Raw genomic sequence first — 15994 nt, 5'->3', positions numbered from 1 at the left:
ACCGCTCGTTCCTAGTAAAGAATAGGACTGGACATGTGCGCGGCCTTATTGCATAAGTTTGGTCTGAGTGAGATCCGATTTTTTAATGAATTCCACTCATACTGAAAATATGGCGACCTGCACCGGCCCAAACCGTGTGAACATCCATGATTACTATGTCCTGTTTTCTCATTGTCGGCATCACTTCCCCTACAGGTATAGTAAGGTTAGTGTTTTGTGCCCCTTTAATTCATGCACCGTTAGCATTCCCCTTGTACCTCCACAAGCTCAGAAATGGACCCATAAGTTATACAGTTATATTTGTTTTACTTCTTATTTTGTTAGTTCATTTTTAGGCATTTTTTTAATTATCGTAGCCCTGACCACGAAAAAGTATGTGGAAGCGTAAAATTCATTGTTAGTCTTTTGCTCCTTTTTCTTCGCAGGGGACATATTTTACATTTTGGGAAGTTCTCTCCCCTTCATAGAATTTGGTGCCCATGACAAATACTCCAATGTGACTTCCCCCACTTTATAACTTTCATGCAAATCAGCGGCATAACGGGCATCTGTCTGCTCACCGCCCGCCATCTCTACACATCCAATGATGGGGGTGAGCCATTACGACCGGTCCTTACGACAGAGTATAATGGTGAATAACCAATATTCATGGCATAGGCAATTCCTCCAGCTGTGATAATGTGTGTAGGTAATAAAGCTGTTACCGGCAGCTATAAAAACACAGCTGTTGTGCTTCTAAGTGGTGGAAACATCTGCAATAGTTTTTGCCCCACTTGCTGCTCACTTGTCACTCACAGCAGACTCAACAGCCGTTATATAAGTGCGGGAATGTAAACGGAAAAAAATCCGGCTCCGAAATATAGATAAAATGAGTCCATCTTTATTAGAATTAAGAACACCAATAACGGGATGAAAGCTTATACCAAACACCTCCTGCCACATCCAACTCAAAAATATTTCCCGGATCCGTACATTCCTTTCCCAAGAAGCTGCAAAAAACCTAGTACATGCCCTTATTATCTCCCGCCTGGATTATTGCAACCTCCTGCTCTGTGGCCTCCCTTCTAACAGTCTCGCACCCCTACAATCTATTCTAAACTATGCTGCCCGGCTAATCCACCTGTCCCCCCGCTACTCCCCGACCTCTCCTCTCTGCCAATCCCTTCACTGGCTTCCCATTGCCCAACGACTCCACTTCAAACACTAACCATGACCTACAAAGCCATCCACAACCTGTCTCCTCCCTACATCTCTGACCTAGTCTCCCGGTACTTACCTGCACGTAACCTTCGATCCTCACAAGATCTCCTTCTCTACTCCCCTCTCATCTCTTCTTCCCACCATCGCATCAAAGATTTCTCCCGTGCCTCCCCCATACTCTGGAACGCTCTGCTCAAACTCTCGCCTACCTTGACAAGCTTCAAAAGGAACCTGAAGACCCGCCTCTTCCGACAAGCCTACATCCTGCCGTAACCCTCAGTCTAATACAGCGCCGCACAATCAGCTCTACCCTCACCTACTGTATCCTCACCCATCCCTTGTAGACTGTGAGCCCTCGCGGGCAGAGACCTCTCTCCTCCTGTACCTGTCTGTGCCTTGTATTGTTTATGATTATTGTACCTGTCCCTATTATGTATACCCCTTCACATGTAAAGCGCCATGGAATTGATGGCGCTATAATAATTATTATTATTAATAATAATAATAATAATAATATTTTATTAAAAAAAATGTTTAAAAAGGTTAAAAACCATGCATGAAAGTGCGACAAGTACAAGGAAAAATAAATGGGGACACCTGGCAACAATCTATGACCACCTCCAAACTTCCTCCGCAGAAATTCTCAATGTTGAGACTGGAAACAATCACCGGATTATACGGTACTCGGATACCAGCACTTTAAAAAAACTGACAAACTACTACACCCCCACTCCTGGACGAAGCATTCCTTGCAAAACGCGCGTCGGGTGTGGTGGGACCTGGCCCTCACGTGTGGCTCTCTGGACTGGTAACTGCATTTACATTTAGACACTTGTCTCTTCTCTATATTTTGCTGCTATTTCTGACACACTTGTGTCTGTTTTCACATGCAGCTATACTTATTTTTGTGATCTTTATGGTGAAATCTAATGGGATACTCTGATGTATTCATTTACTTAAATATTTATATTTGTGTATTAGCACATTTCATATTATATTTTTGTACCATGCCAACAGGTGTCCCTGCTTTTTTCTCTTTGTATTTGTTGTAGTTTCATGAATGGGTTTGAAACTTTTAAAATATTTTTTGAATAAAATATATATATATATTTACATACTGTTTGGCATTAGCTTGCATCCCTTTATTGGGGTTCTTTGTTCCTTTTGCTTGCTGCCGCTATGTATGGGTTGTGTTATAGGTTGTCTTTATTAGAATTAGTGAAAATCCGAGTTCAGAGTCGGTGAATAATAAAATGTTGAGTCTAAAGGCCGCTTTACACGCTGCGATATCGTTACCAATATCGCTAGCGTGCGTACCCGCCCCCATCGGTTTTGCGACACTCGCAAATCGCTGCCCGTGGCGCACAACATCGCGCGGACCCGTCACACTAATTACCTGCCTACCGACGTCACTGTGACCGGCGAACCGCCTCCTTTCTAAGGGGGCGGTTCGTTCAGCGTCACAGCGACGTCACAGCAGCGTCACTGAACCGCCGCCCAATAGAAGCGGAGGGGCGGAGATGAGCGGGACGTAACATCCCGCCCACCTCCTTCCTTCCTCATTGCCGGCGGCCGCAGGTAAGGTGAGCTTCCTCGTTCCTGCGGTGTCACACGGAGTGATGTGTGCTGCCGCAGGAGCGACGAACTACTTCGTACACCGATCAGCAGCGATATTTGAGAATGGACCCCCATGTCACCGATGAGCGATTCTGCACGTTTTTGCGACGATTCAAAATTGCTCATAGGTGTCACACGCAAAGACATCGCTAAAGCGACCAGATGTGCGTCACCAATTCCGTGACCCCAACGAGATCGCTCGGGCGATGTCGCAGCGTGTAAAGCCCGCTTTAGGCCATGTGCCCACGGGAGAATGTTACGGCGGAATTTGCTGCGGAAAACCAGATAAATCCGCAGGTTTACGCAAGTACAGACACTCACCATGTTATCCTATGGGATTTGGGGAGTGCTGTATCAATACTGCGGTATGTGTGGTTGCGGAAAATGCTGCGGATTTCCCGCAGCCACACATAACTGCATGTGCATTAGTCATGCGGAATTATCTGCGGAATTCCTTCCTTTCCACTATGGAGATACAGGCCGGGAATTCTGCAGGAATTCCACACGAAATCCGCACTGTGTCTGCAGGTTTTCCGCAACAATTCCGCAGAAATACCGCATCAATGGATAGCTGCGGATTCCGGGGAGTTGCTGAGTGAACCTGCCAAAAAGTCCGCAGGTACGATCTCCCGGGGGCACATGGCCTTCTACTGACGCCCAGCGGTGAAATCACTGACGTGCCTGGAGGCAGATCCGTGCGCTTATATAAGTGCATTTCCGGGTCTTCCAGACGTGGCCCTGGCTGGAGACATCATCTTTATATAACAGATTCCAGGATTGCACATATTACAGTTCCCTATATAATGTCATAAATGCCTCATTTCAGTGCAGGACTGCGGAGGTTAATTCATTTATTTTTCTGCTAGATATGCCCTTTTTATAATGTACGTTTTTGCAGTAATGTCATTCAGACTTGTCATAAATGTCGCAGCAATGGAGGCCCGGCTGTCACAATATATATCCAGTGGGATTCAAGGAAACCTCTAAATTAGAGCAACATGTCTCCAGCGAGCCTGAGACCCCGTCTTTTCCATTAGCGGGCGGACCCCGCTCATTCCTGACACTTACCATCCATTATTGAGACCAGGCCAGTGTCACATGGACCTCCCCTGGGTCCCAGTAGAAACATGGAGGTCCAAAATATGGGGGAACAACTACAGTCCTCCAGGTTGATCTATCATTATTCCACATCATTACTTTCCGCCTATTATGCAGCACACCCTGTATATCTTCCTGTCTATAGCAGACCATACCTCTTAGGCCATGCGCCCACGGGAGAACGTACTTGCGGACTTTTCTGCAGGTATTTCCGCAGGTTCACGCAGAAACTTCCCGGAATCCGCAGCTATCCATTGATCGGTATTTCTGCGGAATTGTTGCAGGAAACATGCGGAAACTGCGAATTTCGTGCGGAATGCCTGCGGAAATCCCGCCTTGTATCTCCATAGCGGAGAGGCGGGAATTCTGCAGATAATTCCGCATAAATAATGGACATGCAGTTACGTGCGGCTGTGGGAAATCCGCAGCATTTTTCACAGCTGCAAATACCGCAGCATTGATACAGACACTACCCAAATCCCATAGGATAACATTGGGAGTGTCTGTACTTGCGTAAACCCGCAGATTTATCTGGAAAATCTAGAAAATCTGCGGGTTTTCTGCAGCAGAATCCACGGTTACTTTCTCCCGTGGGCACATAGCCTCACTCTGCGGTCATCAGGGCATGCTAGGTGCTGACGTTTTGTACCAAGAAGAAAGTGACCGGTTGCGTTCTATAGCTGATGTCATTGTGAGGCTGTCCCTTTAAGAACTTTCTTGCATAACACAGATTCTGGAGGCGGCATACCGGGGGTGAGATGTCTTCTCTCTCCAACTCCCAGGGGAGGTTATTTTGGTTGCACTTTGGGGGTATGTGCACACGACGTCTTTTAGACTTGTGCGTACCCGCCGGTGTTGTTTTTCGTGGTGTCGTTGCCGCCAACTTTTCTTTCTTTTTTTTACTTTAATCGTATAAAATAGAGAGCGTCTCGCACGCAGAAGCCGCCTGAAGACCGGTCCGATCATCTGATTTCACCTTTTTGCATCTTTAGCTCAATACACTGAACACATGCACGGCCGGTCGTTTTCACATTGCAAGGCATTGGCTCATTCTTTTCGGCATTTATGAAACGCTTGTGGAATAAGAGATCGTGCGCACACATCCCTATGAGAACTGCACTCAACAAACCCAAAACCAGGCTCTTCTCTTTGTATAGTGTGAACCGCGCCGTGCTCCCTCTCCACCGGGACCCCCATATTGGCGTACAGAATGGTAAAGCAGACAATGGCCACAAGTCCCTCCTGCAAGAGTGGAAGGACCACATTGCCCCGGACTGTATTGGTATGAAGATTGCATGGTTACATGGACTAACACCAATGCTATTTTGCGGTCCACCTAAACTAAGGAAACCCATATCTGTATCGGCTCCGTACTGTGGGTTGCGAAGATGATAATTTGCTGATTTCACCAAATATAGTATTAATTGTGGAAACAAAGTCAAACTTTATCACCTAAAGTTGGATTCCGAGACGCCTGATTCTGGCCCCTCACAATTCCTGTGAATGAAGCCCCCCGAGAGATGCACACTTTCAAGATAAAGGTGTATATATCAGCATTCATGATCACACTCCCAAAAAATTACCTTCAACATGTCCTTATACCTTCCCATCTCCGAATGAGCCGTTATCAGGCATCCAAGGACCCGAAACCTGCCAGCGGCATCGGTGGTCTTCTCCAAAACCTTAGTCCATACCTGTAAAGCCTTTTCCGTCTGGTTGGACTGATATAACTGAAGTCCTTTTTGGATCTGCTGTTTGGTTTGGTCCTGACCCATTCCCACGCCCAGAAGGTTCATAAAATCCTAAGTACCTAAACACAACGAGCTGCCAGGTAGAATCCAGATGAAGGCTGAGGCTACAGAAAGCAGCCGCCCATAGTTTCCCAGGAATTTGAGCTTCCGAAGGTATCCAGCCGAATGGACAGGTGTCAAACCCAACCAGGAGATATAGATTTCCCGAAGGGAGCTGGTGATCCTGACTCGCAACTGAACAAGCATAAGAACTGCGATAAGATAACATAGAGGTACCCAGCTTGTCAGGGAAATGCATACGCCTGGGTTGTGCGAGACTCCCAGATTTAGCCCCTGCCCCCACTGCCGGGCACAGCTGTCCCTGCCAATCTCAGGCTCGTCTCTTCAAAGGAATGCCAGTACTAGTGACTCAAGGTCAGAGAGTGGGCTGCACCAGAAACCCACCCTCTACCCATTAACGCAAACATGCAGCAAGATCCAAATTTAAAGGCCTTCTGGTCTCCCACCACCAGCAGTATCGGGGCGAGCTTAATTCTGCATCGTGCTTCCCCTCCCAAGGAGGGAACAAGCCGTATAAAAATATCCCCAAGACAGACGAATGATCAACTGGAGAAGCAACTGGAATGTCCTGGGCTAAGACGACGGGGCCCATACTGCCGGCTTCCCAGGCTATTAACGATCCTCCCTAACAGCCTGCTACATACTTCTGCATGCAGGACTACCGTGGAGACAATTAGATGGAGTAATGTCGCCCTTGTGATGAGTGCTACTGAGGTGTAAAAAACAAAATACAAGCCGGAGGGAGCAGCAAAATATCCAACGAGACACGAAGGTTTCCACCAAATCCCGACACAAGCAACGGCGCAACTGCAAGAGGAGCCGCAATCACACCCGGCCCCGGAGCCTCGGGGGCCCCACAAGTCCCCTGGACCTATAAAAAGACCAATGCGATTATAGACTTCCAATAATTGGGGGCTCAATTAGAGCTTTTGGAAAGTGGCCCACAAGCTTCGAATTACACGAGAATAGCCAATGTAACACAATGAGTGAGGAAAATCCTCAATATAGGTCATCATTCAGACTGGCAAATCTACTAAACTACTTAGAAAAAATTGCACTTACTTGGGTTCAAAGGCAACACCGAGAGAAGCCATGTTTACCAAATATATATTTGTGTTCAGCAACAATATAGGTGGATCAGGGGGGTGTCCAAGAGCTCAGGACCCACCAGAGACCAGGGACGGGCTCCTGAAGCTCAAGACTGGGGGTGAGAGATGTGATAGCTTTGTAGGGGCTGTGACTTCTCACCGGACAATATGGCTGCATGCAGCGTTCCTATGGGCCCATACTATGATCTGATGGGCACACCCGGGGCTAATGTAACCTCATCCACATAGCTATGGGTCCATACTATGATCTGATGGGCACACCCCAGGGCTAATGTAACCTCATCCACATAGCTATGGGCCCATACTACGATCTGATGGGCACACCCCGGGGCTAATGTAACCTCATCCACATAGCTATGGGCCCATACTATGATCTGATGGGCACACCCCGGGGCTAATGTAGCCTCATCCACATAGCTATGGGCCCATACTATGATCTGATGGGCACACCCCGGGGCTAATGTAGCCTCATCCTCATAGCTATGGGTCCATACTATGATCTGATGGGCACACCCCGGGGCTAATGTAACCTCATCCACATAGCTATGGGCCCATACTATGATCTGATGGGCACACCCCGGGGCTAATGTAGCCTCATCCTCATAGCTATGGGTCCATACTATGATCTGATGGGCACACCCCGGGGCTAATGTAGCCTCATCCTCATAGCTATGGGTCCATACTATGATCTGATGGGCACACCCCGGGGCTAATGTAACCTCATCCACATAGCTATGGGCCCATACTATGATCTGATGGGCACACCCCGGGGCTAATGTAACCTCATCCACATAGCTATGGGTCCATACTATGATTTGATGGGCACACCCCGGGGCTAATGTAACCTCATCCACATAGCTATGGGCCCATACTATGATCTGATGGGCACACCCCGGGGCTAATGTAACCTCATCCACATAGCTATGGGTCCATACTACGATCTGATGGGCACAGCTCGGGGCTAATGTAAGCCTCATCCACATACCTATGGGCCCATACTATGATCTGATGGGCACACCTCGGGGCTAATGTAACCTCCTCCACATAGCTATGGGTCCATACTATGATCTGATGGGCACACCCCGGGGCTAATGTAACCTCCTCCACATAGCTATGGGTCCATACTATGATCTGATGGGCACACCCCGGGGCTAATGTAACCTCATCCACATAGCTATGGGCCCATACTACGATCTGATGGGCACACCCCGGGGCTAATGTAACCTCATCCACATAGCTATGGGTCCATACTATGATCTGATGGGCACACCCCGGGGCTAATGTAACCTCCTCCACATAGCTATGGGTCCATACTATGATCTGATGGGCACACCCCGGGGCTAATGTAACCTCATCCACATAGCTATGGGCCCATACTACGATCTGATGGGCACACCCCGGGGCTAATGTAACCTCATCCACATAGCTATGGGTCCATACTATGATCTGATGGGCACACCCTGGGGCTAATGTAACCTCATCCACATAGCTATGGGCCCATACTATGATCTGATGGGCACACCCGGGGCTAATGTAACCTCATCCACATAGCTATGGGTCCATACTATGATCTGATGGGCACACCCTGGGGCTAATGTAACCTCATCCACATAGCTATGGGCCCATACTATGATCTGATGGACACACCCGGGGCTAATGTAACCTCATCCACATAGCTATGGGCCCATACTATGATCTGATGGCCTCATCCACATAGCTATGGGTCCATACTATGATCTGATGGGCACTCCCCGGGGCTAATGTAACCTCATCCACATACCTATGGGTCCATACTGTGATCTGATGGGCACACCCCGGGGCTAATGTAGCCTCATCCACATAGCTATGGGCCCATACTATGATCTGATGGGCACACCCCAGGGCTAATGTAACCTCATCCACATAGCTATGGGCCCATACTACGATCTGATGGGCACACCCCGGGGCTAATGTAACCTCATCCACATAGCTATGGGTCCATACTATGATCTGATGGGCACACCCCGGGGCTAATGTAACCTCATCCACATAGCTATGGGTCCATACTATGATCTGATGGGCACACCCCGGGGCTAATGTAACCTCATCCACATAGCTATGGGTCCATACTACGATCTGATGGGCACACCCCGGGGCTAATGTAACCTCATCCACATAGCTATGGGCCCATACTATGATCTGATGGACACACCCCGGGGCTAATGTAAGCCTCATCCCCATAGCTATGGGCCCATACTATGATCTGATGGGCACACCCCGGGGCTAATGTAACCTCATCCACATAGCTATGGGTCCATACTATGATCTGATGGGCACACCCCGGGGCTAACGTAAGCCTCATCCACATAGCTATGGGCCCATACTATGATCTGATGGGCACACCCCGGGGCTAATGTAACCTCATCCACATAGCTATGGGCCCATACTATGATCTGATGGGCACACCCCGGGGCTAATGTAAGCCTCATCCACATAGCTATGGGTCCATACTATGATCTGATGGGCACACCCCGGGGCTAATGTAACCTCATCCACATAGCTATGGGCCCATACTATGATCTGATTGGCACACCCCGGGGCTAATGTAACCTCATCCACATAGCTATGGGCCCATACTATGATCTGATGGGCACAGCCCGGGGCTAATGTAACCTCATCCACATAGCTATGGGTCCATACTATGATCTGATGGACACACCCCGGGGCTAATGTAAGCCTCATCCCCATAGCTATGGGCCCATACTATGATCTGATGGGCACTCCCCGGGGCTAATGTAAGCCTCATCCACATAGCTATGGGTCCATACTACGATCTGATGGGCACACCCCGGGGCTAATGTAGCCTCATCCAGATAGCTATGGGTCCATACTATGATCTGATGGGCACACCTCGGGGCTAATGTAGCCTCATCCACATAGCTATGGGTCCATACTATGATCTGATGGGCAAACCCCGGGGCTAATGTAACCTCATCCACATAGCTATGGGTCCATACTATGATCTGATGGGCACACCCGGGGCTAATGTAACCTCATCCACATAGCTATGGGTCCATACTATGATCTGATGGGCACTCCCCGGGGCTAATGTAAGCCTCATCCACATAGCTATGGGTCCATACTACGATCTGATGGGCACACCCCGGGGCTAATGTAGCCTCATCCAGATAGCTATGGGTCCATACTATGATCTGATGGGCACACCCCGGGGCTAATGTAACCTCATCCACATAGCTATGGGTCCATACTATGATCTGATGGGCACACCCCGGGGCTAATGTAACCTCATCCACATAGCTATGGGTCCATACTATGATCTGATGGGCACACCCCGGGGCTAATGTAGCCTCATCCACATAGCTATGGGTCCATACTATGATCTGATGGGCACACCCCGGGGCTAATGTAACCTCATCCACATAGCTATGGGTCCATACTATGATCTGATGGGCACACCTCGGGGCTAATGTAAGCCTCATCCCCATAGCTATGGGCCCATACTATGATCTGATGGGCACACCCCGGGGCTAATGTAACCTCATCCACATAGCTATGGGTCCATACTATGATCTGATGGGCACACCCCGGGGCTAACGTAAGCCTCATCCACATAGCTATGGGCCCATACTATGATCTGATGGGCACACCCCGGGGCTAATGTAACCTCATCCACATAGCTATGGGCCCATACTATGATCTGATGGGCACACCCCGGGGCTAATGTAAGCCTCATCCACATAGCTATGGGTCCATACTATGATCTGATGGGCACACCCCGGGGCTAATGTAACCTCATCCACATAGCTATGGGCCCATACTATGATCTGATTGGCACACCCCGGGGCTAATGTAACCTCATCCACATAGCTATGGGCCCATACTATGATCTGATGGGCACAGCCCGGGGCTAATGTAACCTCATCCACATAGCTATGGGTCCATACTATGATCTGATGGACACACCCCGGGGCTAATGTAAGCCTCATCCCCATAGCTATGGGCCCATACTATGATCTGATGGGCACTCCCCGGGGCTAATGTAAGCCTCATCCACATAGCTATGGGTCCATACTACGATCTGATGGGCACACCCCGGGGCTAATGTAGCCTCATCCAGATAGCTATGGGTCCATACTATGATCTGATGGGCACACCTCGGGGCTAATGTAGCCTCATCCACATAGCTATGGGTCCATACTATGATCTGATGGGCAAACCCCGGGGCTAATGTAACCTCATCCACATAGCTATGGGTCCATACTATGATCTGATGGGCACACCCGGGGCTAATGTAACCTCATCCACATAGCTATGGGTCCATACTATGATCTGATGGGCACTCCCCGGGGCTAATGTAAGCCTCATCCACATAGCTATGGGTCCATACTACGATCTGATGGGCACACCCCGGGGCTAATGTAGCCTCATCCAGATAGCTATGGGTCCATACTATGATCTGATGGGCACACCCCGGGGCTAATGTAACCTCATCCACATAGCTATGGGTCCATACTATGATCTGATGGGCACACCCCGGGGCTAATGTAACCTCATCCACATAGCTATGGGTCCATACTATGATCTGATGGGCACACCCCGGGGCTAATGTAACCTCATCCACATAGCTATGGGTCCATACTATGATCTGATGGGCACACCCCGGGGCTAATGTAGCCTCATCCACATAGCTATGGGTCCATACTATGATCTGATGGGCACACCCCGGGGCTAATGTAACCTCATCCACATAGCTATGGGTCCATACTATGATCTGATGGGCACACCCCGGGGCTAATGTAACCTCATCCACATAGCTATGGGTCCATACTATGATCTGATGGGCAAACCCCGGGGCTAATGTAACCTCATCCACATAGCTATGGGTCCATACTATGATCTGATGGGCAAACCCCGGGGCTAATGTAACCTCATCCACATAGCTATGGGTCCATACTATGATCTGATGGACACACCCCGGGGCTAATGTAAGCCTCATCCCCATAGCTATGGGCCCATACTATGATCTGATGGGCACACCCCGGGGCTAATGTAACCTCATCCACATAGCTATGGGCCCATACTATGATCTGATGGGCACACCCCGGGGCTAATGTAACCTCATCCCCATAGCTATGGGCCCATACTATGATCTGATGGACACACCCCGGGGCTAATGTAAGCCTCATCCCCATAGCTATGGGCCCATACTATGATCTGATGGGCACACCCCGGGGCTAATGTAACCTCATCCACATAGCTATGGGCCCATACTATGATCTGATGGGCACACTCGGGGCTAATGTAACCTCATCCACATAGCTATGGGTCCATACTATGATCTGATGGGCACACCCCGGGGCTAATGTTACCTCATCCACATAGCTATGGGTCCATACTATGATCTGATGGGCACACCCCGGGGCTAATGTAACCTCATCCACATAGCTATGGGTCCATACTATGATCTGATGGGCACACCCCGGGGCTAATGTAACCTCATCCACATAGCTATGGGCCCATACTATGATCTGATGGGCACACCCCGGGGCTAATGTTACCTCATCCACATACCTATGGGTCCATACTGTGATCTGATGGGCACACCCCGGGGCTAATGTAACCTCATCCACATACCTATGGGTCCATACTATGATCTGATGGGCACACCCCGGGGCTAATGTAAGCCTCATCCACATACCTATGGGTCCATACTATGATCTGATGGGCACACCCCGGGGCTAATGTAACCTCATCCACATAGCTATGGGCCCATACTATGATCTGATGGGCACACCCCGGGGCTAATGTAACCTCATCCACATAGCTATGGGTCCATACTATGATCTGATGGGCACACCCCGGGGCTAATGTAACCTCATCCACATAGCTATGGGCCCATACTATGATCTGATGGGCACACCCCGGGGCTAATGTAACCTCCTCCACATAGCTATGGGTCCATACTATGATCTGATGGGCACACCCCGGGGCTAATGTAACCTCATCCACATAGCTATGGGTCCATACTATGATCTGATGGGCACACCCCGGGGCTAATGTAAGCCTCATCCACATACCTATGGGTCCATACTGTGATCTGATGGGCACACCCCGGGGCTAATGTAACCTCATCCACATAGCTATGGGTCCATACTATGATCTGATGGGCACTACCCGGGGCTAATGTAACCTCAGCCACATAGCTATGGGTCCATACTATGATCTGATGGGCACACCCCGGGGCTAATGTAACCTCATCCACATAGCTATGGGCCCATACTATGATCTGATGGGCACACCCCGGGGCTAATGTAACCTCATCCACATAGCTATGGGTCCATACTATGATCTGATGGGCACTACCCGGGGCTAATGTAACCTCAGCCACATAGCTATGGGTCCATACTATGATCTGATGGGCACACCCCGGGGCTAATGTAACCTCATCCACATAGCTATGGGTCCATACTATGATCTGATGGGCACACCCCGGGGCTAATGTAACCTCATCCACATAGCTATGGGTCCATACTATGATCTGATGGGCACTCCCCGGGGCTAATGTAACCTCATCCACATAGCTATGGGCCCATACTATGATCTGATGGGCACACCCCGGGGCTAATGTAACCTCATCCACATATCTATGGGTCCATACTATGATCTGATGGGCACACCCCGGGGCTAATGTAACCTCATCCAGATAGCTATGGGTCCATACTATGATCTGATGGGCACACCCCGGGGCTAATGTAAGCCTCATCCACATAGCTATGGGTCCATACTATGATCTGATGGGCACACCCCGGGGCTAATGTAAGCCTCATCCACATAGCTATGGGTCCATACTATGATCTGATGGGCACACCCCGGGGCTAATGTAAGCCTCATCCACATAGCTATGGGTCCATACTATGATCTGATGGGCACACCTCGGGGCTAATGTAGCCTCATCCACATAGCTATGGGTCCATACTATGATCTGATGGGCACACCCCGGGGCTAATGTAACCTCATCCACATACCTATGGGTCCATACTATGATCTGATGGGCACACCCTGGGGCTAATGTAACCTCATCCACATAGCTATGGGTCCATACTATGATCTGATGGGCACACCCCGGGGCTAATGTAACCTCATTCACATAGCTATGGGCCCATACTATGATCTGATGGGCACACCCCGGGGCTAATGTAACCTCATCCACATAGCTATGGGCCCATACTATGATCTGATGGGCAAACCCCGGGGCTAATGTAACCTCATCCACATAGCTATGGGTCCATACTATGATCTGATGGGCACACCCCGCGGCTAATGTAACCTCATCCACATAGCTATGGGTCCATACTATGATCTGATGGGCACACCCCGGGGCTAATGTAACCTCATCCACATAGCTATGGGCCCATACTATGATCTGATGGGCACACCCCGGGGCTAATGTAACCTCATCCACATAGCTATGGGCCCATACTATGATCTGATGGGCACACCCCGGGGCTAATGTAACCTCATCCACATAGCTATGGGTCCATACTATGATCTGATGGGCACACCCCGGGGCTAATGTAACATCATCCACATAGCTATGGGTCCATACTATGATCTGATGGGCACACCCCGGGGCTAATGTAACCTCATCCAGATAGCTATGGGTCCATACTATGATCTGATGGGCACACCTCGGGGCTAATGTAGCCTCATCCACATAACTATGGGTCCATACTATGATCTGATGGGCACACCCCGGGGCTAATGTAACCTCATCCACATAGCTATGGGTCCATACTATGATCTGATGGGCAAACTCCGGGGCTAATGTAACCTCATCCACATAGCTATGGGTCCATACTATGATCTGATGGACACACCCCGGGGCTAATGTAAGCCTCATCCCCATAGCTATGGGCCCATACTATGATCTGATGGGCACACCCCGGGGCTAATGTAACCTCATCCACATAGCTATGGGCCCATACTATGATCTGATGGGCACACCCCGGGGCTAATGTAACCTCATCCAGATAGCTATGGGCCCATACTATGATCTGATGGGCACACTCGGGGCTAATGTAACCTCATCCACATAGCTATGGGTCCATACTATGATCTGATGGGCACACCCCGGGGCTAATGTAACCTCATCCACATAGCTATGGGTCCATACTATGATCTGATGGGCACACCCGGGGCTAATGTAACCTCATCCACATAGCTATGGGTCCATACTATGATCTGATGGGCACACCCCGGGGCTAATGTAACCTCATCCACATAGCTATGGGTCCATACTATGATCTGATGGGCACACCCCGGGGCTAATGTAGCCTCATCCAGATAGCTATGGGTCCATACTATGATCTGATGGGCACACCTCGGGGCTAATGTAGCCTCATCCACATAGCTATGGGTCCATACTATGATCTGATGGGCACTCCCCGGGGCTAATGTAACCTCCTCCACATAGCTATGGGCCCATACTATGATCTGATGGGCACACCTCGGGGCTAATGTAACCTCATCCACATAGCTATGGGTCCATACTATGATCTGATGGGCACACCCCGGGGCTAATGTAAGCCTCAACCACATAGCTATGGGCCCATACTATGATCTGATGGGCACACCCCGGGGCTAATGTAGCCTCATCCACATAGCTATGGGCCCATACTATGATCTGATGGGCACTCCCCGGGGCTAATGTAACCTCCTCCACATAGCTATGGGCCCATACTATGATCTGATGGGCACACCTCGGGGCTAATGTAACCTCAACCACATAGCTATGGGCCCATACTATGATCTGATGGGCACAGCCCGGGGCTAATGTAACCTCATCCACATAGCTATGGGCCCATACTATGATCTGATGGGCACTCCCCGGGGCTAATGTAAGCCTCATCCACATAGCTATGGGTCCATACTATGATCTGATGGGCACTCCCTGGGGCTAATGTAAGCCTCATCCACATAGCTATGGGCCCATACTATGATCTGATGGGCACACCCCGGGGCTAATGTAACCTCATCCACATAGCTATGGGTCCATACTATGATCTGATGGGCACACCCCGGGGCTAATGTAACCTCATCCAGATAGCTATGGGTCCATACTATGATCTGATGGGCACACCCCGGGGCTAATGTAACCTC

At 49.6% G+C, this 15994-nt stretch overlaps 1 protein-coding gene across 1 annotated transcript in view; it reads right to left on the bottom strand.

Moving 5' to 3' along the window:
* The window catches only part of RAPSN (receptor associated protein of the synapse), a 29244-nt gene extending 23213 nt beyond the window's left edge, over positions 1-6031 (bottom strand). The window contains exon 1 of the mRNA XM_075325538.1: positions 5499-6031. Within this exon, the coding sequence (XP_075181653.1) occupies positions 5499-5711 (213 nt within the window). The 5' untranslated portion in view covers positions 5712-6031. The remainder of the gene's footprint in view (positions 1-5498) is intronic.
* Positions 6032-15994: the final 9963 nt, after the last annotated feature.

This window comes from Anomaloglossus baeobatrachus, chromosome 10 (assembly GCF_048569485.1).
Source record: "Anomaloglossus baeobatrachus isolate aAnoBae1 chromosome 10, aAnoBae1.hap1, whole genome shotgun sequence".
Lineage (NCBI taxonomy): Eukaryota > Metazoa > Chordata > Amphibia > Anura > Aromobatidae > Anomaloglossus > Anomaloglossus baeobatrachus.
This window is presented reverse-complemented; position numbering and strand designations above follow the sequence as displayed.